General features: G+C 53.5%; 2 protein-coding genes across 6 annotated transcripts; both read left to right on the top strand.

The window, feature by feature from the left end:
* Positions 1–24: 24 nt before the first annotated feature.
* On the top strand, positions 25–1,891 carry JUND (JunD proto-oncogene, AP-1 transcription factor subunit). Its single transcript, XM_006057949.4, has one exon. The coding sequence runs from the start codon at positions 160–162 to the stop codon at positions 1,201–1,203; it is 1,044 nt and encodes a 347-aa protein (XP_006058011.2). The 5' UTR covers positions 25–159; the 3' UTR covers positions 1,204–1,891.
* A 147-nt stretch (positions 1,892–2,038) lies between these two features.
* Positions 2,039–26,993, top strand: IQCN (IQ motif containing N). 5 transcript variants are annotated; one of them, XM_045166771.1, is made up of 4 exons: positions 2,039–2,448; positions 3,503–6,839; positions 14,758–15,885; positions 15,977–26,993. In XM_045166771.1, exons 3-4 carry the CDS (start codon positions 15,859–15,861, stop codon positions 26,906–26,908), a joined length of 10,959 nt encoding a protein of 3,652 aa, XP_045022706.1. In that variant the 5' UTR covers positions 2,039–2,448; positions 3,503–6,839; positions 14,758–15,858; the 3' UTR covers positions 26,909–26,993. The 5 variants fall into 5 exon arrangements, with proteins under 5 accessions (XP_045022706.1, XP_045022704.1, XP_045022708.1 ...); XM_045166769.1 differs by having other exon boundaries at positions 2,039–3,287; XM_045166773.1 differs by having other exon boundaries at positions 2,039–6,839; positions 15,977–19,648; positions 25,979–26,993.
* The last annotated feature ends 469 nt before the right edge of the window (positions 26,994–27,462 follow it).

Below are 27,462 nucleotides of genomic sequence, written 5' to 3'. Positions count from 1 at the left end.
GCGCACCGGTTGCGCGGCGCAGGAGCCGCCGCCAGCGGAGGGCCGGGCGCAGCGGCCGCAGCCGGGGAGGGTGCAGGGCCGAGCGGACGGGGGGGGCGCGGGCCCCCGGGCGGCCGCGGCCACTCCCCCCCCGGGCCGGCGCGGCGGGGGAGGCGGAGGATGGAAACACCCTTCTACGGCGATGAAGCGCTGAGCGGCCTGGGCGGCGGCGGCAGTAGCAGTGGCGGCGGTGGCAGCTTCGCGTCCCCGGGTCGTCTGTTCCCCGGGGCGCCCCCGACGGCGGCGGCCGGCAGCATGATGAAGAAGGACGCGCTGACGCTGAGCTTGAGCGAACAGGTGGCGGCAGCTCTCAAGCCCGCGGCCGCGCCGCCCCCGGGCCCCTTGCGCACCGACGGCGCCCCGGGCACGGCGCCCCCCGACGGTCTGCTTGCCTCGCCCGACCTGGGGCTGCTCAAGCTCGCCTCGCCCGAGCTCGAGCGCCTCATCATCCAGTCCAACGGGCTGGTTACCACCACGCCGACGAGCACGCAGTTCCTCTATCCCAAGGTGGCGGCCAGCGAGGAGCAGGAGTTCGCCGAGGGCTTCGTCAAGGCCCTAGAGGACTTACACAAGCAAAACCAGCTGGGCGCGGGCGCGGCCTCCGCTGCAGCCGCCGCCGGGGGACCTTCGGGCACGGCTGCGGGCGCCGCGCCTCCCAGCGAGCTGGCCCCAGCGGCGGCCACGCCCGAGGCGCCCGTCTACGCGAACCTGAGCAGCTACGCGGGCGGCACCGGGAGTGCTGGGGGTGCTGCGACGGTCGCCTTCGCCGCGGAGCCTGTGCCCTTCCCACCGCCGCCACCCCCAGGCACGTTGGGGCCACCGCGCCTGGCCGCGCTCAAGGATGAACCGCAGACGGTGCCCGACGTGCCGAGCTTCGGCGAGAGCCCGCCGCTGTCGCCCATCGACATGGACACGCAAGAGCGCATTAAGGCAGAGCGCAAGCGGCTGCGCAACCGCATCGCTGCCTCCAAGTGCCGCAAGCGCAAGCTGGAGCGCATCTCGCGCCTCGAGGAAAAAGTGAAGACGCTCAAGAGCCAGAACACGGAGCTGGCGTCCACAGCGAGCCTGCTGCGCGAGCAGGTGGCGCAGCTCAAGCAGAAGGTCCTCAGCCACGTCAACAGCGGCTGCCAGCTGCTGCCCCAGCACCAGGTGCCCGCGTACTGAGCCCGCGCACGGGGCGCATGCGCGGCCCCCTCCCAGAGAGGCGGGCTCGCGCGTTGGGGGGAGGGGGGCGTGGGCGCCCCGGACTCGGAGAGGGCGCGGCCCCGGGGACCCCCTCCCCCATGGTGCCAGGACTCGGAGAGGGCGCCTCAGACTCGACAAGCTGGACCCCCTGCTCCCGGGGGGGTGAGCGCATGACCTCCCCTGCCCCGCTCTTGCGCTGCCTTTATCCCGGGCCGCGGTCACCCCGTGTTGCACAAACCCGCGCGTCCTGGCCGCCCCTTTGTACACACCGCCGCCGAAGGAGGCTCCGAGGGGGCGCAGCCTCAAGCCCTGCGCTTCCTTTTTCTTTTACCTTTTTTTTTTTTTTTTTTTTGACTTTGGAAGAGAGAAGAACAGAGTGTTCGATTCTGCCCTATTTATGTTTCTACTCGGGAACAAACGTTGGTTGTGTGTGTGTGTGTTCTCCTGTGTTGGTTTTTTAAGGAAATGGGAAGAAGAAAAAAAAAAAAAAAAGCCCTCCTCCCCTTTCCTCGCTCTCGCTTCCCCTTCCCTTCCATCCCTCCGACACCCCCTCCTCCCGCCCTTTTCCTCTGTTTGTTTTTTTGTTTTGTTTTGCTACGAGTCCACATTCCTGTTTGTAATCCTTGGTTCGCCCGGTGTTGTTTTCAGTAAAGTCTCGTTAACGCCAGCTCGGCTCTTCGCCTCCTTCTTCTCTTGCAGGGGCCTGACAGGGTGGGCGGGGCCTGGCCGGGTCCCATCCGCTCCTGCCTCCTTCTCCTCCCTCCGCCTCTGCTCGGAGGAGGCCGGACTCGGCGTCCGGGAAGAGCCTGCACATCTGGCGCTCAGCGAGCGCCATCTAGGCGCTCCTGGGCGCCGGGCCGACTCCGGTCGGCTTGGGTGGGGGACATTGGGGTTTGCAACCTGCCTTTGGAAATAGCCAGCCCGCGGGTGTCCCCTTTGCGTAGGAGGGACTGCGGGAGGGAAGCGGGGAAGGCAACTCCAGCCCGAGACTGAGTGAAAGGCGGAAACTTGAACTTTCCGGGCTGTTGTCTGCTTGTCTCTAAGATGGGCAGAGCAATCTTAAACTTGTCCCATAAAGTTGTGAGGATTCAGAGAGTTTGTTTACAGAACAGGTCTTGGCTTACAGGTGGTGCTCAATCTAAGCTTGTGTTATCATTTGTTGGATGGGAAACCTGAATCTCAGGACCAGAAGAAAGGCTGTCTTCCCCCAAGCCTGGGGTGTGGGTAGGTTCTGTGGGACCTCCCTGTTAGAGCACTAACTTGAAATCCAGGACTTTTCAAGAACTTTCTGAAACACCCCTCCCCCAACATCCTATTCTCCCGTTTTGAAGAAACTAAGGTTCAGGGAGGTTGAGTGACTGGCTTGAGGTCACATAGCCTTTTTAGGAGCCTGTGCCGGGATGTATGGACCTTGGACCTCTCATCTCCAGAGCCTTGACTTCCAGGTTCCCCTCTTCCCCTGTCTGCTCTGGCCTTTCCTATTGTGGGGGCAAAAGACCCCAGACCTTGGGCTTCTGCCTAATTTGGGGTCCCTAGGGACTTGAGCTTTGGTGGCCAAGGACACAGGGCAAGTGAGTTTTGAACTCCAGTTGTGTATCCAACCCTGCTAGGGAAGGTGGGCAAATCATGCCTGTTTTACAGATAAGGAAACAGATGCAGAGAAGGAAGGCCTTGTGCCCACAGTCCCCCTTGGCCATCAAAAGAGAGGGGCCTCCACTTACAAGTTCATTTTTCCTCCAGGTCACCCTGGCTGCCCACTTTTTAAGGCTTCGAGAGCTGCTTTGGGGTTTGTTTTTTAACCATGTGACCTCTCCTTGGTCCAACCTTCAGGAAGACGTTTCAGGAGAGGGGCCTGGAGAGAGAAGAGGGCTGATAACTGAGCTTGGGGTGTCCACACAGAGGGGACCAAGCAGAACCATGCCTGGGGGGCAGAGCCTCACTCTTCAGGAGACTTGGGTCCCAGCTTGAATGCCAGCGTGCCGCTGTAACCCTCAGCCACGTTCCCTTCCTGCTCTGGCCTTTACCTCCTATGCTGTGAAAAAGGATGTGTTTCCTGTGTCCAGGTAATGTGTCTCAGGTCAGAAGTTGGAAGTGCTCAGGAGACAAAGAGTAGAGAAAGAGTAGTCAGGCGAGGTGCACCCTGTGCAGCCCCAAACCTATAGAGAAGGGGGGACCCCAGGGAGGTTAAAAAATCTGCTGATGCCCCCTGAGATGTTTTTACTCACAGCACTTCTGACATCAAATGCATGTTTGTTTTATTTCTCCCCATACCAACCAGTTCTCCAACTCCAGACACCAACTGGGTATCCTACAGTTCTCTACTGGAATTAGAAGGGGCCACATAGGTGAAGAGTTCAAGACTGCCCCACTTCAGATACTGATCAATCCTAGATTACAACCTGTACTCCTTTATTTTTTAATTAAAAAAATTTTTTACCTATTTATTTATTTTTGGCCTCGCTGAGCATGCTAACCAGGATTTGAACCTGTGCCCCCTGCAGTGGAAGTGCAGCATCCTAACCTTACTGGAGCGCTAAGAAGTTCGCTGCCCCCTGTACTTCTTAACGACTGACTATAAACCCGAGAGTTTCCACTACCCATTCCTCAGGTTCAGTAATTTGCTAAAACAACTCACAGACTATTTCCAGTTGATTATAAAGAAAACAACTCAGGGACATGGAAGAGACCCGCAGGGCAAGGTATGGGGGAGGGGCGGGGAGCTTCCCTGCCCTCTCCAGGTACCTCATCTTCTGAGCATCCCCTGTGTTCACCAATGGGATGAAATCACTGGCATTTGGGGATTAACTCAAAATCCAGCCATCTCCCCTCCCAGGAGGTCTGGGAAGTGGGGGCTGAAACTTAGTAGGAAATGGCAACCCATTCCATTATTCTTGTCTGAAGAATCCCATGGACAGAGGAGCCAGTGGGCTAAGGTCCATGAGGTTGCAAAGAGAAGAGCACTAAATGACTTCGCACAGCACGATCATGCCTTGGTCTTTTTGGAGAACAGCCCCCATTCTGAAGCTATTTAAGTGCTTTGGGCCACTGCTTTTGTTATTAGCATACAAAAGACACATCCCTCCGGAGTTCACCAAAATTTTAGAAGCTGTGTGCTAAAAACCAAGGACAAAGATCAGATATATCTTGGGACTTATCTGGTGGTCCAGTGGATAAAGACTCCATGCTCAGAGGGCAGGGAACCCAGGTTGGATTCCTGGTCACGGAGCTAGATCCCACATGTGAAAACTAAAAGTTGCATGCTGCAACGAAGACCCTGCACAACCAAAAAAGGATCAAGTGTGTCTTACACCTTCCTGCTAAATGGCAGCATGGGAGCCTTTGACCTCCCTCGAAGGAGCCTCGGGGCTCAGTGGAAGCCCAGTCTTTTTACTAGCCTGTGCCAAGAAGGAGTTTTTGGAAACCACAGATCTGACCCCTCCTTGATACTTTTCTGGAAAAAAGGCTTTGACTGCACTTGGCCCTGGGCATGTGTCTCTTTCCAGGCTCCACCTCCCCACCCAAACTACTGCCTTTCCTTCTGGCCTCAGGGCCTTTGCACAGCTGCCTAGCCTGATACACTTCTTCCCTCAGCCACACAGCTCATCTCCACCTTTCAGCTTCTGCTTGCAGGTGCCCTTACGGGGCTCCATCGGTGCTCTGTGCTTCTACTATTATTGCCTTGGTCACCCTGGATTTGTGTTTGGCTCTCTTAGGGCCTGGATAGGAGCTATCCTGGTGACTGCTGAAACAAAAGACTGACGTTTTGTCCAACTGCCATGTCCCTGGTTTTGCCCAGAACCTCACCCATGGTGTGGAAAAGACAGGGTCTTTGGAGAGGAAGGCTGAGCATCCCCGAAGGCCTCTTGCTTGGATGTCCCCCCAACCCTGCAGGCTCCCCAGGGAGGCCAGCCAGAGGCCTGTGGGCCAGGCTGTGTGGCTTTGGCAGGACTTTGCTGAGCTGAGGCCAAAGTGTGTGTCAGCCGGGACCCAGCCAGCAGTGATTCACACCAGGCCTTGGCCCAGCCCCAGGAGGTGACTGGGGATGGTGGCCTCACTTCCCCTTCCAGGACTGTGGCTCAGGGTCAGTGCCCACTTTTGCCAAGCAGTGGTAAGTTGCCAAGGGGCCCTGGACCTGGCACTACCCTAAGGAGCCCCCATCCTCCACAGCGGGAGCCCAGAGCCTGTGCTCCTTTGCTTTAAACCCTCTCATGGCTTCCCTGCACCTTCTCAACAAAACCAAAGCTGCTATCCTCCTCTCTGAAGCCCCACCCTCACTACCCTCCTTTCCCTCTCTCAATGGCTTTAGTGCCTCCATGATCTCTATGGTCTTCCCTGGTGACTCAGACAGTAAAGAATTCTTCCTGCAGTGCGGGACACCTGGGTTTGATCCTTGGGTCAGAAAGATCCCCTGGAGTAGGAAATGGCAAACCACTCCAGTATTCTTGCCTGGAGAATTTCATGGACAGAGGAGCCTGGCAGGCTACAGCCCATGGGGTATAAAGAGTCAGACATGCCTGAGCAACTAACGCTTTCACAAGTTCCCTAAACGTGACCAGCTTGTTCTCACCTCAGGGCCTTTGTATGTGCCCTGCCATCCATCTGGGATGCCGTTCTCACAGCTGGCCCCCAGGAATCTCTTTTTCTCTCTCTGTGGGGTTCAGCCCATCCCACCCCCTCTTTGGTTTGTGAAATGATATATTTCCTTCTGAATCCAGTGGGCAAGAAATGTCACAGCCGTTAGCAATTTCTGGCTTCTAACTGTAAATGAGGGCTCCCCAAAGGGGACAAGATCCCTGCGATCCAGCAGCTTTCCCTCATGGTGATTGCTGAGGAGCTGGGTGGTGTGGGGTTGGGGGAGGATGCAAAAAGTAGCCACTCACCACACCTGCCAACAAGGAAACAGGCCCCATAGATGGCTGAGGTACATAGGAAAGAAAGCATTTCAGTGAGCCCAGAGGCTTACATCTTTTACATAGTGCGCTAAATTCCTTAACTTGATACCTGATTTTTCTTACTTCACAATAATCTTTGATGTTCTGACTACTTGCTCCCTTTGTTGCAAACTTGGATATAGCCTGATTCCCCCTCCAGCCTCCTTGGAGCAGTTTTCTCAGCGCTACTGAGAAGTTGGCTCCCGGGCTTGGTGTCCTTAACACTCCTACCAAATAGAACAATTCTCTATTTACAGGTTGTGACTATCTTTTAGTCGACAGGTTCCTTCCTAACAGTTTCACATCCCCTAAATTATTTGAGTTGTTTGTGTCCCCAACACAAGGGTCCCAGCACAGAGTAGGTGTTCAGGAAATGCCCAAGGGATGAGAGAGACTGAGGCCATCTCCGGACACACGAAGGGGGAGAATTTGGGGTCCCCTCTGTGCTCAGAGCCCTAACTTTTCTATTTGGGATGGGCAGGCAAGGTGCAGCAACCACCATACCCTTCAGCCCTGACCTGGGTCCTGCCCCCTCCCCCATCCCACTGAGTCAGCCTTCTAGAATCCCCTCCCATCAGGAACTGGTAGGGATTGGCCAGAACCTGGCTGTGAGTCACAAAGCCACCCTGATACCAGCGCCCCAAGGCTGGCCATTCAGGCTGGTGGGTTCAGCTTCAAGGGCAGGTGAGTGAGGCTGGTGGTGGGCTTAGTAAGGGTGGGTATGTGGAGACCTGGTCATTCTCCCAAGGCCCCCAGGGCCTTCAGGGTCCTCCTGGGCCTTCCAGGCTGCTCTGAGAGGTGGGACAGCCCCTCACAGCGAAGGCGCAAGGGGCCCCCAAAGGCCTGATGGTGAGTTTGTCAGCCTTGGGCACCCAGCCTGGAGAGCCTATCGCATTTTCTTGGGAACCTGGGAAGGTGGTCTTTGCTCAGGTGACATTTAATGGAGACCCAGAAGGGTTTACTCAGAATTGCCCAACTGGCCACTCAGCTCATGTGTCTGCGGCTATTACTCCTTCTCATTTCTCGACATCCTGTTTCTGTCACCCTGTCCTTCGTCTCGTTCTGATTGAGTTTATGGAACAGGCTGAATCATGCGGTTGAGGAAACCTCAGAACCTGAGATGGACCAATTCAGATCCTGAAGTTTCCGTCTCCAAGTTCTGAATGGTGGACCACATTCATCCATCCATCTGTTGGTCCATCCATGTATCCATCCTTCCGTTCATTCTTCCACTTATCCATAAATCTCTCTGTTTTAAGAAAATATTTATTTGGCTGTGCTGGGTCTTAACTGCGGCACTCAGGATCTCCGTCTTCCTTGTGGCATGCAGGATCTTTAGCTGAGGCATGCACACCCATAGTTGTGGCGTGTGGGATCTAGTTTCCCAAACAGGGATCCATTCCCGGGCCCTCTGCATTGGGAGCACAGAGTCTCAGTCACTGGACCACCAGGGAAGTGTCCCCATAAATATATCTGGGACACCTACTATATGTACTGTTCTAGACACTGGGACTCAAAAGCAGACAAAGGGCCCTACCTGATGATCAGCTCCCAGTCTAATGGGGGAGGCAAATAAGAAACGATATAAAGAAGTAAGTCATGGTATGTTGGTTTCTCTGGACCTTCGTTTCCTCCTCTGTGACATGCAGACAGCGACCGTGCAGACCCCCAGGGGATCCAGCCTCAGGCCAGTTTGCTGTTATGAGTCAGTTCCCACTGATGCCCATTGTGCCTGGGCCTGGCCCATCTTGGGGCCAGATATTCAGACCATCACACAAGTGAAGTCAAAATGTCTAGTGGGAAAGGAGGTGGTGCTTGGGTCTTTGAAAACAAATTGTTTGTGATCATCTCTGTCTTAAGGTATTTAGTCCATTACCATCTCAGTGATTTATATGATTGAATTTAAATATACCATTTTACTAGTGTTCTTTCTGTGGTCTGAATTTTATTCCTCCATTCCCTCTTCTGCCTTTTTTTTTTTATTATTTGAATCATTTTTAGAATTCTATTTTAAATTCTACTGCCTTTTTTTTCCTTTTTAGGGGCTGCTAAAGGAATTGTAATCCTTAACAAACATTAAGTGATAACTGAATTAGAGTTACTGTTGTTCTACTTCATCTAAAATGTAAAAATTTTCCAACCGTATAGATCCTTTTACCCTCAGCATTGTTGTTTATTCTCTATTTTTCATGTGAAATACATCTGCTGCTGCTAAGTCACTTCAGTCGTGTCTGACTCTGTGCGACCCCGTAGACGGCCTCCTACCAGGCTCCTCTGTCTCTGGGATTCTCCAGGCAAGAACACTGGAGTGGGGTGCCATTGCCTTCTCCGGTGAAATACATCTACATAGATTATAGATGCCGCAAGACCATGTCTTAATCTTTGCTTATACTGCCATATGTAGTTTTTTTTCAAAGATGAAAATAATAGTCTTTCCTTTTTATGTGGGTATCTGTTATCCCTTATGTATTCTTCATTTCTCCCCAGATATGTCTCCCTCAAGTATGATTCTCCTTCAATTTGAAGAAGTTTCTTAGCATTTCTGCTCTAAAATCCTTGTCTGATAATTACAAGAACTTGGCCTCTTGGGGTCACACTCCATTGATACACTTTTCTCACGAGAATGTTTCATTTTCTTGAGTTTATTCAAACTCATTTGTTGCCATTTTGGATTATATCCTAGACACTGCAAATGTTAAGTTGCGGACACTCTGGATACTGTCATCGTCTTCCAAAAGTATGGGTATTTTTGTTTTAGCACGATAGCAACTTGGACTCTTTACTACATGCATCGCAAACTTTTTTCCTAGTCTCTTGTACTTTGGCCTTATTTATGGCATCATTAGTCATATGCCTTTTTTTTTTTTGGTCTTTATGATGTCAAACATGTCTATCTTTTTCAAAGCTTTTGGGTTTCCTATTTAGTTTCTTAAGAGCTCACTGACTTATACACACATAATAATAAATATTCTTATAATTTTTTAATCCATCTGAAATTTTTAGAATATGGTATGAGGTAGAGGTCCAAGCATATGTTCTTGCAGATAGATTGCCCTGTACCATTTATTTAAACACAGACTTTCCCTCTCCTGAGCTGAAATACATTATATCATTGGTATTTTGGTACAATGGTATTAATTTCTGGTTTCATTTTTCTGGCCCACTGGTCTATTTCTCTAGTCACAGATGTGAACCATACTGTGATGACGATGGCTTTTAAGTCTATACATCTGACGGGTCACAGTTTTCTTATTACTGTTATTTTTTCTGATCTTTTTGGCTACTCTCACTTACTCTTCCATCTGAATACTGAAATTATTTCAGTATTTCCAAAACACTCCACATTGAGATTCTAATCGGACATGAATTATAGGCTGTGAATTGTGACATTGTGTAATAATTGTTATAGGAATTCTTTCTTTCTGCTGGTGGTACATCAGGTGCTAGGGTGCCTGTAGTTTGTAACTTGCATTTTTCATTTAATGTATGCTCTGATTATTTGCTTACCTCATTACATATTCCTCAAAATCACTTAAGAGTATTTTGGCTTCTGTATGAAGGTGATGCAGAGAGAAAAGCCTCCAAGAGATCTTTTGTCTCTTTTCCTCGCCTTCATATAACTCCTTAGGCTTTTGTGTAATATTTGTTCCTGTGAACTGTAGAGTTTTGGACATCACTATGAATTTTTTTTTTCTCATTTCCATTTGCAGCTCGTTTTTTGTATGCAGCCATGTGCCTTAGGATGATGGGATATATATATATACATACATGTGTTCTGTATGTGTATACAGATCTGCTTTTAAAAATTAGAATCTCTTGGATCTTCTAATTGAGAATTCCTGCTAAGCTCTCTTTTCAAACATTTACACTGATTGTCCAAGTCCTTGTTATCTTGCTTTTGCTATGATTACCAAAAATAATGATACCCACAGCAAGGGTGGGCAACATCTTTCTCCTTCCTTTAGCAAAAATGACTTTAGAATTTCAATGTAAAAATGGCATTTGTTATGGTTTTGTGGTTAGACTTACCATTTTTAGGTACTATCTTATCTATTTTTAAAAATATTTATTATAAATAGCTATGGATTGAGGAAAATGCTTTGGGGTGCTATTTGGAAAACGATATGGCTATCTTTTAAAGTCCTAGATGTAATGAATTACCTTGGGAATCTAAAGATACTGAACTAATGTTACATCTTTAGAATAAATCCTACTTGGGTATAGTATTATTCTTCTGATAACTGGTCTTTTCTTTTTAGAGTATTTGCATCATATCTGTTGGTGAGAGCTAGACTTTGATAACATTTTTCTTTTTTCTTCTTTTTTAAAAAGGAAATTACAAAGTTTTTCTTTTCCTTTTTTTATGGTAACTGGTGCCTCAGACAGTAAAGCATCTACCTGCACTGCGGAAGACCCTGGTTCGATCCCTGAGTCAAGAAGATCCCCTGGAGAAGGAAATGGCAACCCACTCCAGTACTCTTGCCTAGAAAACTCCATGGATGGAGGAGCCTGGTGGGCTACAGTCCATGGGGTCGCAAAGAGTGGCCCACGACTGAGCGACTTTTCTTTCTTTCTTTCTTTTTTTATGAGTTGGTTTGTTTTTGAGGTATAGTTTTCTTCTTAAAGAAAAGTTTTCCCCCAGTTTTATTGAAATATAATTGACATACAGCACTGTGTAAATTTAAGGTGTATGGCATAATGACTTACATACATCATGAAATAATGATCACAAGAAGTTTCATGAACATTGGGACTTCCCTGGTGGTCCAGCAGTTAAGTCTCTGAGCTCCCAATGCAGGGGGTGCTGATTTGACCTCTGGTTATAGCTCAATTGGTAAAGAATAAGCCTGCAATGCAGGAGACCCCGGTTCGATTCATGGGTTGGCAAGATCCGCTGGAGAAGGGAAAGGCTACACACTCCAGTATCCTGGCCTGGAGAATTCCATGGACTGTATAGAACATGGGGTTGCAAAGATTTGGACATGCAATGGCACCCCACTCCAGTACTTTTGGCTAGAAAATCCCATGGACAAAGGAGCCTGGTAGGCTGCAGTCCATGGGGTCGCTAGAGTCGGACACGACTGATCGACTTCACTTTCACTTTTCACTTTCATGCATTGGAGAAGGAGCTGGCAACCCACTCCAGTGTTCTTGCCTGGAGAATCCCAGGGACGGGGAAGCCTGGTGGGCTGCCGTCGATGGGGTCGCGCAGAGTCGGACACGACTGAAGCGACTTAGCAGCAGCAGCAGCAAGGCGACTTCCACTTGCACTTGGAGGATTAATCCCACGTGCTGCAAGTCATGGCCTTAAATAAATAAATAAATATATAAAAGAAAAAAATGTTTAGTGAACATCCATCATCTCATATAGATACAAAATAAAAGAAAAAGAAAATTATTTTCCCTTGTGATGATAACTCAGAATTCACTCTCTTAAATCTTTCATATACAACATACAACAGTATTTTTAAATCATGTTGTACATTACATCCCTAATATATATTTATCTTATAGCTGGAAGTATGTACCTTTTGACTGTCTTCATCCACTTCCCCCTCTCCCTACCCCACTCCCTCCGGTAACCGCAAATCTGATCTCTCTTCCTATGAGTTCATTTGTTTGTTTTTGGCTGCACCCACAAGGCACGTGGGATTTTAGTTTCCCGACCAGGGATTGAACCCGAGATCCCTGCAGTGGGAGTGTGGAGTCTTAACCACTGGACCACCAGAGAAGTCCATGTTTGTTTGTTTTTGAAGTATAATCGACACACGGTGTTAAGTTAGTTACTGGTTTACAATTTAGTAATCTGATGTTTCTGTGCATTAAACCATGATCACCACGTAACACTGTTTTAAAATATTCCATCATTCTTTCTATGTTTGAGTGAAGGAGTGAGGGAGGCCAGGTCCCCACATCATATCCTCCTGCCGGCTTGACTAAAAGGCCAAATTCTAATTTTTTAAGTTAAATTTTGTTTATTAAAGTACCCCTTGAGACTACTCCTCACACACACACACACACACACACACACACACACACACACACAATCACTTGTCAATTTAATGTTTATCCTTCCAGATTTTTTAATGTCTATTCCAGTGTATGTGTGTTGTGTGTGTTTGTATGGGCTATTTTTTTAAAAGTCAAGTCCTGGGACCTCCCCGGTGGTCCAGTGGTTAAGAATCCACCTTCCAACAGACGGGATGTGGGCTTGATCCTGATCGGGAAACTAAGATCCCATATGCCACGGGGGCAGCTGAGGCGGCACACTGCAGCTACTTAGCCCACATGCCGTAAGTAGAGAACAGCCTGCCCACCACTGCTAAGACCTGATGCAGCCAAGCACATGAATAAAAGAAAAAGGTCAAGTCCTGTGCACTTGTTGTTTATAACTTGTATTTTTCATTTAAGGTATGCTCTGATTATTTGCTTATCTCCTTACATATTCCTCATCATCACTTATGAGTATTTTGGCCTCTATATGAAGGTGATGCAAAGAGAAAAGCCAGGCCATATTTTCACAATCCAAAGAAACCTACGTGACTGGCTTCCCAAGCCCCCCCATGTCCCCTCTCAATCACCTCATTTCTGTATTTATTTTATTTCTTGGCTGTGATGGGTCTCCCTTGCTACACACTGGCTTTCTCTAGTTGCCGTGAGCAGGGGCTGCTCTCTGTTGTGACGCGAGGACTTCTCATCGCGGCGGCTCCTCTTGTTGTGGAGCACAGGCTCTAACTGTGCGGGTTTCAGCAGTTGTGGCACACAGGCTTAGTTGCTCCTTGGCATGTGGGAGCTTCCGGGACCAGGGGTCAAACCCGTGTCCCTTACCTTTCAAGGTGGATTTTTAACCACTGGATCACCAGGGAAGCCCCTGTCTAGACTTTCAATAGCAGAGCTTAATTACTTCTCTTCTCTTTTGTATGTCCTATAACTGGAGTAACCAATTTGTCATCTTTTATGTTCAGCTTCTTTCACTCAAAACAATGTATGTGAGATTCCTCTATACTGTTGACCGCTTTCTCACTGACATGTCAAATAGGATCCATTGATTTATAAATATATAAATCAATGGATCCTATTAAATGAATCCTATATAAATGAATAGAATTAAAAATATCGATTTATAAATAGGTCGATATTTTTAATTCTATTCATTTATATTAATATATTGATAGATATACAGTTGGCTTACTCATTATTCTGCTGATGGACATTTGAATGGTTTCTGGTTTGGGGTGAGTGTAAACACTTGAACCTCCTGAGTATATTCATCTGAGTGGAATTGATGACTTGTCTTCAAGATAGAGATCCAAGTGGTTGTAACTTGTTTCCCTTTTAAATTTTACCTATTCTGGTGGATCTGGACACCATTTCTTTTTTTAAATCCTTTCTTTTCTTTTAAAAAAATATTATTTGGCTGTGCCCTATTTTAGTTGCAGAATGCAGGCTCTTCAGTCTTCATTGAGTCATGAGAAACTTTAGTTGTGGCTTGTGGGATCTAGTTCCCTGACCAGGGATTGAACCTGGGCCTCCTGCATTTAAGCCACCTCCCTGCTAAAAAGCATTGTTGTTTTCAGTTTTGACTCTCATAAACAATACGGTGATGAACATCCCCTAGTACCCTTCTTTATGCACTTGTTAACTGACCCCCTAGCAATCACCTTTTTGGTTATTTCCAGGTTTTTTTTTTTTTAGGTACAAAATAACACTGGATACATATCAAATCTATTACCAAATGGACCTACAAGATAACACAGGGAACCATGCTCAATATCTTGTAATAACCTATAATGAAAGAGAATGTAAAAAAGGAATATATATGTGCCTCCCCTCATGGTCCAGTGGCTCAGACTCCAAGCTCCCAGTGCAGGGGACCTGGGTTTAATCCCCAGTCAGGAAATGAGATCTCCTATGCTACAGCTGAAGTCCCCATGTGCCACAGATAAGACCTGGTGCAGCTAAATAAATAAAATAGCACAAATAAATATTTTAAGGAGGAATATAGACATGTATATATAACTGAATCACTTTGCTATATACCTGAAACTAATACAACATTGTAAATCAACTATATTTCAATAAAAATTTTTTTAAAAAGGAATAAACTTCCTTGAACATTCAGTTTTGGACTTAATATTCTTTGTTTTTGATGTTTCATCGTTAATCCAAAGACATGAACATGGAGGAAATTCACTGACAGTCATAGCCAAAATGCCAATTTTTTAAAAAAAGATTTATTTATTTATCTGGATGCACCAAGACTTAGGTGCGGCATTTGGGATCTAGTCCTCTGGCCGGGATCGAACCCAGGTCCCCTCCACTGGACACAAGATATAGCCACTACATTAGCTACTAAACCACCAGGGAAGTCACCCAAAATGCCAGTTTTCCCCCATACCTCCCAGGTTCCAAAATACCAATTTTTGATGGTGGCTTTACCCTACTTTTTGACCTGACTGTTATTTCTCTAGTTTTACCTCTGAATAAGTGAACTTTGCAGTAACAAAAAAGGTTTTATTTTGTTTTTTAAATAGAATTTAGTTTTTTGTTTTGGGGGGTTTTTTTTGGTTTTAACATCTCTTCATTTTGGTCTTGGGGACAGAGTCAGCCCAGGGCAGTGTTGCTGCACATTGCGTGGGATGAAGGGCTGAAGGTTGCTGCTTCTTGCAAGCTGGCTTCTGAGACTGCACCTTCTTCTCCTGCTCCTCCTCCAACTCTATGATCTTCCAAGGTATGAAGTCTGTTGTCCCAGCCAGAAGGGGGGACTCCTGTAAAGTAAGTGTCTTATGCTTCAGGGCTGCCTTAGTGTCTGAATACTTTGCACCGGGGTACTTCTGAAATCTAGTCATCTCTTCATTTTTTCTTGTACCCATCCTTCCATCTGTCATTGATCTATCCATCATCTATGTTATCCCCCATCTGATCCATCCAGCCATTCATCAATCCACCTCTTTTTCATTGATCTCTTTACCAATTCCTTTACCTTTCTTCATTCACTCACTCATTTATCTACTCATTTTCCATCTATTCACTCACCCACTCATCTATCCTCCATCCCTCCAATTATCCTGCTACCCAGATACCCGTCCATTTATCTGTTTACCCTCTCATCCATCCATCCATCCATCCATGTATCCATTTCCTTATTTACTGATCTGTTTGCCCATTCATTCATCAACTTCATTTACTCACCCATTTTCAATCCAAACAGTCTTATCTGTTCCTCCAACCCATCCAATATTCATTCGTCCACTAATTTATCCCTTCAGGATCTAGTCATCCATCTACCCATCCAACCTTCAATCTGCTCCCCTACTCATTTACAGCCAAGCTAGCCACTCAGAACATCTACCTTTTCACAACTGGGAGCCCAGGCCCTGTGACTGAGATGGGGCCACAGAAATGAGTCAGGCTTGGTTCCTACCATCTAAGAATTCAGAATACCATCAGTCAGTGGGAAAAAGCAAATCACACCATGCACATGGACACAGGCAGGATATTTCCAAAACAGTATGATCAGTGCTGTCCTTAGAGTGTGTTCCAGATACAGAGGAAAGTTGAAGAGCAGGTAGGTGGTCAGGCGTTCAGGTGAGAATGTGCCCTGTGTGCTGATGTCGAAGTAGCCACAGGATGATGTGGCCTGGGTACGAAAGGGCACCCGGGCATGTGACTGGAAGGAGTACCTGCCAAGTGGAGGAGGAAGATGGCAAGATACCAGGAACAAGAACATGTAGGTTCTGGGGGTGAGTACCCGCCCCCGCTAGGAGGCCTCGTGTCTGCATGACTCTGCTCCCTGACCACCTCCCTACTGCCCCCCACAGGCAGAGCTGACCCGCCTAGGAACCAAGACAATGCAGCAAGCAACACGGCTACAGGCGTCACCCAGTGGGCAGAGCTCCTATCAGTCCATCCCCAATTTCCAAGATAGAATGGGGACACTGCGTTCACAGCTACAGGCGTCACCCAGTGGGCAGAGCTCCTATCAGCCCGATCCCAGTCTCCAAGACAAACCGGGAACACTGCATCCACAGCCCCAGAGTGAACCCCCTGCCTCCAAGGAGACCCTTCTGGAACAGCCTGACAAGGACAAGACAGTGGTTCGTCGTGTCCCTCGCCTCCGGGCTGTGGTGGAGAGCCGGGCCTTCAGGAATGTCCTGGTGGATGAAATGGACATAATGGTGTCCCATGCAGCCACCCTCATTCAAGCCTGTTGGAGGGGATACCGGCTCCGGCAGAAGCTTATCTCCCAGATGATGGCGGCCAAGGCCATCCAGGAGGCCTGGCGACGCTTCAACACCAGGCGCCTCCTCCGGTCTGGCAAGACAATGGAGAAAAAAGCGAAGGTGGAGGAGGGGCATATCCCTTACCACCCGCCCCAGCAGGTGCGATTCCAGCATCCGGAAGAGGGCAAGTCCCTTCTGGCCCAGCCCACCATGGTGAACAAGGAGACCCAGTTCCCTTCCTCCGACAGCCTGGCCGCTTATACCCACCAACTGGCTCTGTTGCAGTCCCAGGGCATGTCACCGCCTGGGACGTGCTCTGCCGGAGGCCCCAGCGTCACCTTCCTGCCACACCAGACAGTCGCCATCAAACTTCCATGTCCCATGAGTCTCGATGCGAAGTGCCGCCCATGCCTGATGACAAGAACTGTCAGAAGTACCTGCCTTGTCCAAGTAGAAGGGGACCCAATGAAGACCAAGCAAATAACTTCCAGAGCCAACAAGGCAGGAGCCATGGGGCCACCACCATCTGGAAGGTGCGCCCAGGCAGTTCAAGGACAATGCAAGACCCAAACCCAGGCCCACATGGAAGCAGAGGTCCTCAAAATGCTACCTCAGACAGGCCCAGCGCCTGTGATAGCCAAGACCCTCACCCAGTCAAGGCCCACTATGACCACGACCAAGACTCCCTTCCAGATGTACACGGGAGCCACGATAACCAAGACCTCGCCCCCGCCTTGCCCAGTGCCCATGGTAACAATAGCCAAGACCCCACCCCAGATGTACCTGGCAGCTGCAATGACCAAGATTCCACCAGAGACAGACCCAGCAGCCCCCATGACCAAGACTGCGGCCCAGACATGCCCGGCGGCCACCATGATCAAGACTCCACTCCAGTCGTGCTTGGCAGCCATGATGAACAAGACCCTACCCCAGCCGTGCCCGATGTCAACTGCCACAATAACCAAGGCCCCACCCCAGGTGTACCCCCAAGCCCCGGTGGCCAAGATCCCACCTCAGATGTGCCCACCAGCCACAGCGACCAAGACCCCACTCCAGTCATGCCTGGCGGCCATGATGAGTAAGATCCAACCCCAGCCATGCCCAGTGCCCATGATAGCCATCACCAAAACCCCACCCCAGCCCTGCCCGGTGACCCAAGGGACCAAGACCCCAGCCCCAATGCGACCAACAGCCTCCACGACCAACACTACACCCCAGACACGACCGGCAGCCACCATGACGAAGGCCCCACCCCAGCTAGGCCTGCTGGCCTCGATGATCAAGTCTCCAACTCAGACACGGCCTGCGGCCACGGCGACCAAAGTCCCGCCCCAGGCGTGTACAGTGCCCTTGCTGACCAAGATCCCACCCCAGACACGCCCAGCACCCACGGGAACCAAGACCCCACTGCAGACGTGTCAGGTGGCTACAGTGACCAAGACCCTCTCTCATCAGATGATCCAAGGAGCCACGGTGGCGAAAACTGCTCCTCCCCAGACGCGCCTGGCGGCCATGATCACCAAGACTCCAGCTCAGTTACGCTCAGTGGCCACCATCCTCAAAACGCTGTGCCTGCCCCCGTCAGCAGCTGGAAACCCCAAGCCTCCGTTTTCAGCAGCGGCGACAGCTGGAATTTCCGATACCTCATCCCACACGTGTCTAAGTGGACCAAAGGCCAGGGCCACGGTGAACGTGAGACAGGCGACCAGGGCTGTCAAGGTCCCGTCCCGCTCATACTTGACAGAGGGAAAAGTGAAATGCTTTCCCCCGTCGCATCCGGGGGCTGGGGCTCCCAAGCCTCCAGCCAGGCCTCCTTGGGAAGGCGAGAAAATCAAGGCCTTCTCCCAGAAACAAGGGAAAACGGAAACCACGTCTGACACCAGTATGGCCGTGGAAATGCCCGGGGATCTGACCTGGGCAAAAGTGGCCAGCGATAGGAACAAGTGGGCACATCCGAGGACGGACGTCTTGAAGGTTCAATCCCAGCTGTATGGGCCTGCAAGAACCGCTGGGGCGCCTCTGAGCACATGTCTGCCTCAAGAGCAACTGGCCCCTCGTTCAACCACAGGCTTGCCTCAGGCCCATCTGCTGGCCGAGCTGACTAAGGCCCTGCCCCAGGAGCACGTGTCTGCCAAGTTGACCATGGCCCAGGGCCAAGGATACCCACAAGCCCAACCCCCCGCAGCCGTGGCCCAACCACACCTGAGTGTGTGTCTGTCTAAGACGCCGTCCCGGGCACACCTGCCCGCCAAGCTGATGAAGGCGCAGTCCCAGGCACAGCTGACCACAGCAGTGATCAAGGTACAGTCCCAAGGGCATCTCCCCACCGGATTGACAAAGGCGCAGTCCCAGGCCCAGCTGGTCACAGATACAGCTAAGAGCCTCTATGCGGCCCACCAGGCTGCTGAACTCAGCAGCAAGACGCAGTCGCAGCCACTCCTGGTGGGCTTCAAGGCTTCCACCCAGCCCTGCCAGCACATTGGCGCTCTGCCTCGAGCCAAGCCAGAAGACAGACTGACCCAGCTCTCATCCCACAGCTACATGCAGGGCAAGGCCACCCTGGGCCTGCACCAGGGGGTCTCTGAGACCCAGAACATGCTGGTGCCTCTGCTGGCCTCTGCTGGCCACACCACGTGCAACGCTGAACCCTGGGGGGACAGCAGGGCTGCCCGGGCCCAGCCGTCAACCCCCAGCGCAGCCCCACCCAGCCAGGAGGAGCTAGCGGCCTCCCAACTCGCCTCCCTGTGTGCTGAGCTGGCCGCCGTGCTGGGCTCCCAGGAGGACCTCCGCGCCCTGCTGGCCAAAGCCCTCTCCCAGGGGGAGGTGAGGGCGGCCCTGAACCAGGCCCTGTCCAAAGAAGTCTTGGGAGCCACGATGGCCAAGGCCTTGCCCCAGGGCATCCTGGGCACGGTGCTGGTGAAGGCGCTCTCCTGGGGCGAGCTGGGCACCAGCCTGTCCCGCGCACTGTCCCGGGGCGAGCTCACTAAGGCCATTCAGAGTAGACTGGTGGACGTGCTTAGCAAGGCCCTGACGGAGGAGGAGCGCGCCACCTTGCGCCAGGCCCTGTGTCAGGGCGAGCTGGGTGCAGTCCTCAGCCAATCTCTCTCTCAGGCGGCCCTGAGGTCTGGAGTCGGCCTCCCCAAGGCTGCCTCTGAAACGATGGGAAGTGGGATGACCGTGATGCCGGCCCCCGTGGAGGTGGACTGCAGGGGGAGCCTGTCGGCCGCGTGGGGGCCCACCCTGCGCCCCATGAGACTACAGCCCAGCAAGGTTAGGGTTCCCTGGGGTGGGGCCTGGGAGGGTTTTGTCACAGGCTGGCCGTCCGGGCTCTTGGAAGACAGGGGGGATGGGGCTATGCTCGGGGGGTCACCCTGCTCATCCGTGGTCTCTGTAGGTGCCTCCTTGATTGCTGGGGTGATCACCATTCACCAGTATCCCCCTTTTTCTGCCCCGGGTCCCACTCTGTCATGGGAGATGGGACCCAGCAGAAGCCCCTTAAATCTGGACCTGACCCCCAAGGTCTGTGAGGAAAGAGTGTGCCTGCACCCCAGGGTGAGTGAATTGGCATCAGCTCTCGGCCCAATGGTGAGTGATGTGGACCCCAACTTGCCCAACGTGCCCCACCAACAGCCGGCCTCCGGTCTGTGGCAGCCACTCCTTGCCAATGGCGTGGGCCCGAGCACCAGCCAGCCGTCACTGGCCACTGGCAGCTCAACCACAAGCACCCACAGTCCACACGCGGTCAGCAGGGTGGCCCCACACACAAGGGCATCCCCAGGGGAGTGCAGGTTAGCACCGGGCAAGCTTCCCAGCACCACAGGTCGTGGGAGCGGCACCCACTCCCACAGCTGTGCCACCAACTATGGGGGGTCTGTTTGCTGGTGTCAGCCCTCGGGGATCAGCAGGGCACCCCCCAGTGGGGGCCAACCCCAAGGGGCCAAAGTTCCACAACAGCTACCTGTGGTCCCCGAGGAGACCGTGCAGAGAACTCGGTCCCCGAATCATAAACAAGGCTGCAGGGGCCCTAGGCAGGTGACCAAAGAAGCGACCCCAGTTCCGCCACAGGCCTCCACAGTGAGCAAAGCACAACTGCATGCCCCCAAGGCCTGCGTCATAACCCCAGGTCCCTGGCCCGGCTCCGTGGCTCCTGGTCGTTGCTGGACACCCAAGCGACGGGGTCCGGTGGATCCCGGTCTGATCCATGCCTCCCCAGGCAATAAGCTGACACCCACCCTTTCCCGAACAGCCATCCCTGGGAAGGAGAAGAATCAAACACGGGGTAGCCTTTCCAGGGCACATGGCCCACAGGAGCGGATAACTGGCCATATACTTAGTGAACTGGTGGCCAATATGCCACAAGGTCCAGACAATGACCTGTCCAGAAGCTTCTCCCAGGGCTCCACAGACTACGGCCTAAATATGAGCAATTCCCAGAGCTCGCCGCGCAGCTGCGGCTCACTCAGCCTTTCCACCACGTCTATGGCCAGCATGGCCGCTGTTGACGTGGTGGACGAGGAGCCCTGGGAAGCCAGCTTGGACAGGGACTTTGATCTAGATGCTCTCCTCTTCGCAGAGGCCATGGAGAGGTCCCAGGGACCCAGGAGTGTGGAAGAGACTGAGGGAGCAGGTCACAGGCACCTGGCCCCAAGCCTCCATGACCACCAGTCTTCTGCAGACTCAGAACTGATCCCCATTCTACAGCATAGCTCACTGGCCAGTCGCATGACACTGAGTGTGCACTGGGACTCAGAGGATGAGGAAGACATGTCCTCAGATCAGAGTTCCATGAATCTGAAGGAGAGTTTGTCCCAGGCACCCTATGGGACTGTGTTGACCAGAAGTTTGTCATTGAGTAACGTGGTCCCTACTGTCTATCAGCAGCCGTCTGTGGCTGGTAGGTTGACCTCATGCCTATCTCAGCCTGTAGTAGCCAGTAAGGTGGCCTCAAATCCAGGCCATCTCTCTATGGCCAGTAGAATGACAAGCAGCCTATCTGAGCCATCTGTGGTCAATAAGGTGACTCCCAGCTTAGGCCAGATGTCCAGGACCAAGAAGGTGTCCCTCAGCCTAGGCCAGCCATTGATAGTTGAGGGGGTGGTTCCCAGCTTTTCACAGCCAATCATGGCCTGCAGACTGGCTCTGAGCCTGGCCCAGCCATCTATGACCAGTGGGGTGGCCTCTAGTCTCACCCAGCCACCTGTGACCAGTGGGGTGACTCCCACACTTGCCCATCCACCTGTGACCAGTGAGGTGGCCCCTAGACTAGCCCAGCCAACTATGCCGACTAGGGCGGCCCCTAGCCTAGCCCAACCACCTGTGACCAGTGGGGCGGCCCGCAGCTTGACCCAGACATCTGTGACTGGTGGGGTGGTCCCCAGCCTAGGCCAGGCATCTAAGGTTTCTGGGGTAGAGCCCAGTCTAGCCCAGTCACCTATGACCACTGGGGTGGCCCCTAGCCTAAGCCAGCCATCTTTTACTAGTGGGATGGCTCCTAGCTTAGGCCAGCCTTCTATGACTTGTGTGGTGGCCCCCCGCCTAGCCCAGCCATCTGTGGCCACCAGGGGGACCCCCAGCCTGGCCCAGCTACCTGTGATCAGTGGTACAGGTTGTGCTATGAGTCAGCCCAGTTGGGCCCCTAGGGTGAGTCCAAATTTACCATCCTCCAGGGTGAACGCAGTGGCTCCCAGTCAGCATTATTCATCCTTTGCCACTGAAGTCACCTCGGGTGCACCATGTGCATCAGTGGCTAATGGCATGGGCCAGGGTCTGAGCCAGCCAGCCGTGTCTGCTAGGGTGGACCCACGTCAAGATCCTCTGACGGTCAGAGGGGTGGTCCCGCATCCCCAGGTCCCCGAGTTCAGCGAGGTGGCCCTGGGCTTTCATCAGCTGCCTGGTATTGGTGGGAGGCACCCAAGAGTAACGGAACAACCTGCTGTCATCGTTTCTGCTCCAAAGCTCTACCAGGCGCCTGTGGCCAGTGGGGAGCACTCTTGTCTAGGCCAGGAAGCCAGTGTGTCTCTGTTCAGGGGCATGTCTGTGAGCAGATCCCAGGGTGCCACAGCCTCCGAAGTGCTCCCAGATGTGTCTCAGGGGACTCTGGCTACTGGCATGTTCCTGAGTATGTCTCAGGTACCCATGTCCCCTGGCAGATCAGGGAGGGTGGCCCAGAGGAGTGTGGCTACTGCTATGGGCCCAAGCCAATCTCAGATGAGCAGGGGCATGGCTCCCATGACATCCCGTGCCTCTGTGGCTGCTGCCCCTTTGACTCATGAATCGGCCAGGATGGCTCCTGGCTTCTCTCAGGCTTCAGTGTCCAGTAGACTGGGTGTGAGTTCGTCTAAGTTTTCCGTGACCAGTGTGGGCCCCAGCATATCTCAGGTCAGTGTGGATCTTCCAGTATCTCTGGACCACCGGTGTCCTTCTGTGTCCACAATCTCCAGTAGTTACCAACAAGCTGATGTTGTCAGCCAGGAGCCTGCAATGGGCATTCCCAGTGCTGTGGTGCCAGGTTCTATAGCAGGTAGGATCACCACAACTGTGGCCCCAGGTTCTATAGCCGGTGGCATGGCCTCTAGTCTCCCCCCAGGGTCCATGATCACAGGCATGGGCCAGAGCCTTCCTCCAGGGCCCATATTGAGTTGTGTGGCCCCCAGCCTTCCACCAGGTTATGTGGTCAATGGTGTAGTCCATACTCTTCCCCCAGGGTCTGTGATCAGTGGCGTGGGCCTGGGCCTCCCTCCAGGGTCTGTGATCGGTGGTGTGGGCCTGGGCCTCCCCCCAGGGTCTGTGATCGGTGGCGTGGGCCTGGGCCTTCCCCCAGGGTCTGTGATCTGTGGCTTGGGTCAGGGCCTTCCCCCAGGATCCGTGATCAGTGGCGTGGGCCAGGGTCTTCCCCCAGGGCCTGTGATCGGTGTTGTGGGCCAGGGCCTTCCCCCGGGGTCTGTGATTGGTGGTGTGGGCCTGGGCCTTCCCCCAGGGTCTGTGATTGGTGGCCTGGGCCAGGGCCTTCCCGCTGGGTCTGTGATTGGTGGCGTGGGCCAGGGTCTTCCCCCAGGGTCTGTGATTGGTGGCCTGGGCCAGGGCCTTCCCCCGGGGTCTGTGATTGGTGGCCTGGGCCAGGGCCTTTCCCCAGGGCCTGTGATTGGTGGCATGGGCCAGGGCCTTGCTCTAGATCCCATTAGCAGCACTGTAGCCCAGGGCCTTCCTCCAGGGTCTGGGGCAACTGGCATGGCCAGAACTGTGCCTATGAGTTCTGTGGCGACTTCAGTGTCCCCCAGTCTGATTGCAGCATCTGGCAGTGATGGGAAGAAGCAAGGTCTCTCGATGAAACCGTCAGCTAGTCTAATTGCTCCGGACCTGCTCTTAGATTCAGTGCTAGGTGCAGTGGACTCCAGAATCCCTCCTTGTCCTGTGAACTCTACTGTGGATACAGCATCTATGCCTGGGGGACTCAGTCAGAACCTAGTTCTGGAGTCCATGGCTAGTACAGCCAGTCCGCCCTCCACAGTGGGAGGCGTGGCTCCGAGCCTTCCCCAGGGGTCCCTGCTGATTGGAATCTCTCCTCGTCCATACCATGGGGGCCTGGCAGGGGAAGGGTCCACAACCACCTTGCAGGCATCCCATCCCCCTGGCCTGGCTCAAGCTCCCCTCCAGGAAGCTCCTGGCATGGCCGGTGGAGTATACCAAGTGCCTTCGGTTCTGCAAAGAGCCTCACAGTTGAACCAGGCTCTTGGGGTGGTGACGGCATTTGAGACCACAGATCCCAAGACTGTGATGAGGCCAGAGGACCCGGGCAGGGCTCCTCCCCAGGGGCCCGTATCCAGGCAGGGGTCCGAAGTCCTTGCGGCAACCCCATGGATATATCATAGTCCCCTGGCAATAGACACTGACTACAGCCAAGAATTCCCTGTAGAGAATGAGGCTCTTCCCAAAGACCAGAGGCCGCTATTGGAGGAGGTAGCTCCCGGCCAAGCTAAGTCAATGCCCAGCAGTGTGGCCTCTGTCCTTCCCCAGTCCCTGAGTCTTGCCAAGCCCTCCACGGTCAGTAGTGGCACCCCAACCCTGCAGCAGAGGTCAGAGACCAATTTGGTGGCCCCTGGTTCCCACACTGTGGCTGCCAGCCCCAGTGTGCAGACGGTGCCCATCAAGGGCACTGGGGCCCCACTGACTCACCCGCAGACGCCAAGCTCTCACACTACACTCCGGAGCCCCTCGGCTTATCAAAAGGCTTTGGTGGCTCATATACTGCCCCAGAGCCCCTCAGTGACTCACCAGTCCCGTGGGATCATGGCTTCTACTGGAGTCTCAGGGTCACCCAAGCCGACCCATGACAATACTGCGGCCACCGGTCTACACCCAAGGTCTGTGGCTAGGACGGGGACCCCTAGAACTTCCCGGAGGTCACAGCCACATGTTGCACCTCATCCATCCCTGATTAGAAAGATGATGTACAGTGGTTTCCAGAAGGAAGCCATTCCCAGCGCACCCCAGAAGACAGCAGCTGGCGGTCTGATTCAGAATGGCCACGGGCCCCTTGGCCCTAGAACATCCTTCAGGTCCATGCATGCTATTTCTGTACCAGAAAAGCCAGACAGTTCTGCAGCTGGGACTGTGCCCTCCGGTCAGGAGCAGCAGGATGCCCCCAAGTCCTCGCAGAAATTATCTAAACATTCCCTGCGTGCACCGCCAGACTTAACGCCAATAATCCACACTAATGAGCTGGCACACGGCATGGCCAACTCTAAGCTGAACCCGGGGATTCGGAGGGTGTCTCTGGGTTATGAGTCTTCACCAAGGGGTTCCCGGCGGCCCCTTTTTAGGCAGGAGTTGCCGCAGGCGTCTCCAATTTCCCTTAGCTTTGTGGCTCCTGCAGAGAGTCTCAGGGCATCCGCGACTCCCGCTGACATTCTTGGAACTTCTGTGACTCCTGCTGAGAGTCTCAGGGCATCCCTGACTCCGGCAGACAGTCTTGGGGCATCCCTGACTCCAGCTGACAATCTTGGGGCATCCCTGACTCCAGCTGGCAGTCTTGGGGCGTCCCTGACTACGGCTGACAATCTGGGGGCGTCCCTGACTCCGGCTGACAGTCTCGGGGCGTCCCTGACTCCGGCTGACAGTCTTGGGGCATCCCTGACTCCGGCTGACCATCTTGGGGCGTCCCTGACTCCAGCAGACAGTCTCGGGACATCCCTGACTCCGGCTGACCATCTCGGGGCTTCCCTGACTCCGGCTGACAGTCTCGGGGCGTCCCTGACTCCGGCTGACAGTCTTGGGGCATCCCTGACTCCGGCTGACCATCTTGGGGCGTCCCTGACTCCAGCAGACAGTCTCGGGACATCCCTGACTCCGGCTGACCATCTCGGGGCTTCCCTGACTCCGGCTGACAGTCTCGGGGCATCCCTGACTCCGGCTGACAATCTGGGGGCGTCCCTGACTCCGGCTGACAGTCTCAGGGCGCCCCTGGCTCCAGTTGACAGTTTCGGGGTGTCCCTGACTCAAGCTGACCATCTTGGGGTGCCCCTGACCCCAGCTGACAGTCTCGGGACGTCCCTGACTCCAGCTGACAGTCTCGGGATGTCCCTGACTCCCGCTGTACTCCAGGGCCCGGAGGACACTGCCATGTCTGGTGGCCAAGCGTGGAATTCTACCATCCCCAGCGTAGCAGTTGGGCCCAGGGACAGCACCATGGCCCCTGGCGGCGCTTGGGAGCCAGCTGGGGGCACTGTGCCGTGGGACGTCGTGGGCAGCAAGGCAGCGGTGGACCCCAGACAGCCGAGGGAGTTGGTGGCATCAGTGCAGGCTGTAGAGAAGATAACCATCCACGCTGCGGTCATTATCCAGGCGTGTGCACGTGGCTTCCTGGTGCGCCGTACCATCAAGGTGTGGCACCAGTGGGCCATCATCATCCAGGCTGCCTGGCGTGGCTACTGTGTGCGGCGGGACCTGGCCCGCCTCTGCCAAGCTGCCACCATCATCCAGGCCGCGTGGAGAGGCTTCGTCATTCGCCAGAGCCGCACCCAGCAAATGCTGCTCCAGAACGTGTGGGCTAAGACCGGCAGTGGGGCCAGGACGACGTCTGACCACCGCTGCTTCCAGTCCTGCCAGCCCCATGTCTGTGCTCTCTGCCAGTCACTGACCTCCGGACTCGGAAGCCCACCCAGCGTGGTGATGCTTGTGGGTTCCAGTCCCCGCACATGCCACACGTGCGGCCACACCCTGCCCACCCGGGTGGTGCATGGCACGGGCCGGGGTGCTGCCAGCCAGGCTGGTGTGCCACGGGGCTGCCTGACCCAGTCAACCGCCCAGAGCCTTTGGCGGCCACCCCATCGTCAGACCAAGGCAGCCACGGCCATCCAGTCTGCCTGGAGGGGCTTTGTCGTGCGTCGTCGGCTGAAGCAGCAACAGGAAGCAGCCAAGATGCTTCAAGCCACCTGGCGCGGCCAAAGCACCCGGGCCTCCCTCACCACGAATGCGCTCCTGGGGCCAGCGGTGTGGGACAACTCACGACACACGCAGTGGCCAGGCGTCTAGGACCTTGGCTTACTGGTGGGGGGATGCCAGGGGAGGGGCCGCATGGCTCTCTGGGTTTCATGAATAAAGCCCTCCACAGCCTGGATCTTGGCCTCCTGTGCGTGTGGGCATCTTGGGCATGGTGTGGGGTGGGAATCTGGGGGACCTAGAACATCCTGGACCGGAGGGGTCCAAAACTTCCAGCCACGCCGCAGGCACCTGGGGTCTGTGCCTGGAATCGGGACCCTAAGCCTTCTGCGGAGGTCAGGGCGGCCAGCCTGGACTCACATGTGCCTCCGTATTCATCCAGGGCGAGCAGGGCAGCGTCCAGCCAGTTGTGGACGGAAGCACTCCAGAAGCCATTGTCTGGGGGGCCTGACTTGGAATGGCCACCATGAGGCTCTTGTTCCTAGAAAATCCTAGAGGCTTCCAGCCACATCCTGACTTGGGGGCATGCTGGGCCACCCTCAAGGGGCCCCAGTGTAGGTGAGAGAGAGCTGGGCACAGGTGGGATCAGGGACACAACAGAGAGCACCCAGAGCGGGCAGCCTGGCCAAGCGGAGGGGCATGGGGCT

The sequence above is a fragment of the Bubalus bubalis genome, chromosome 9 (assembly GCF_019923935.1).
Source record: "Bubalus bubalis isolate 160015118507 breed Murrah chromosome 9, NDDB_SH_1, whole genome shotgun sequence".
NCBI lineage: Eukaryota > Metazoa > Chordata > Mammalia > Artiodactyla > Bovidae > Bubalus > Bubalus bubalis.
Note: the sequence above shows the minus strand (reverse complement) of the source record. Positions and strands in the feature narration are given on the sequence as shown.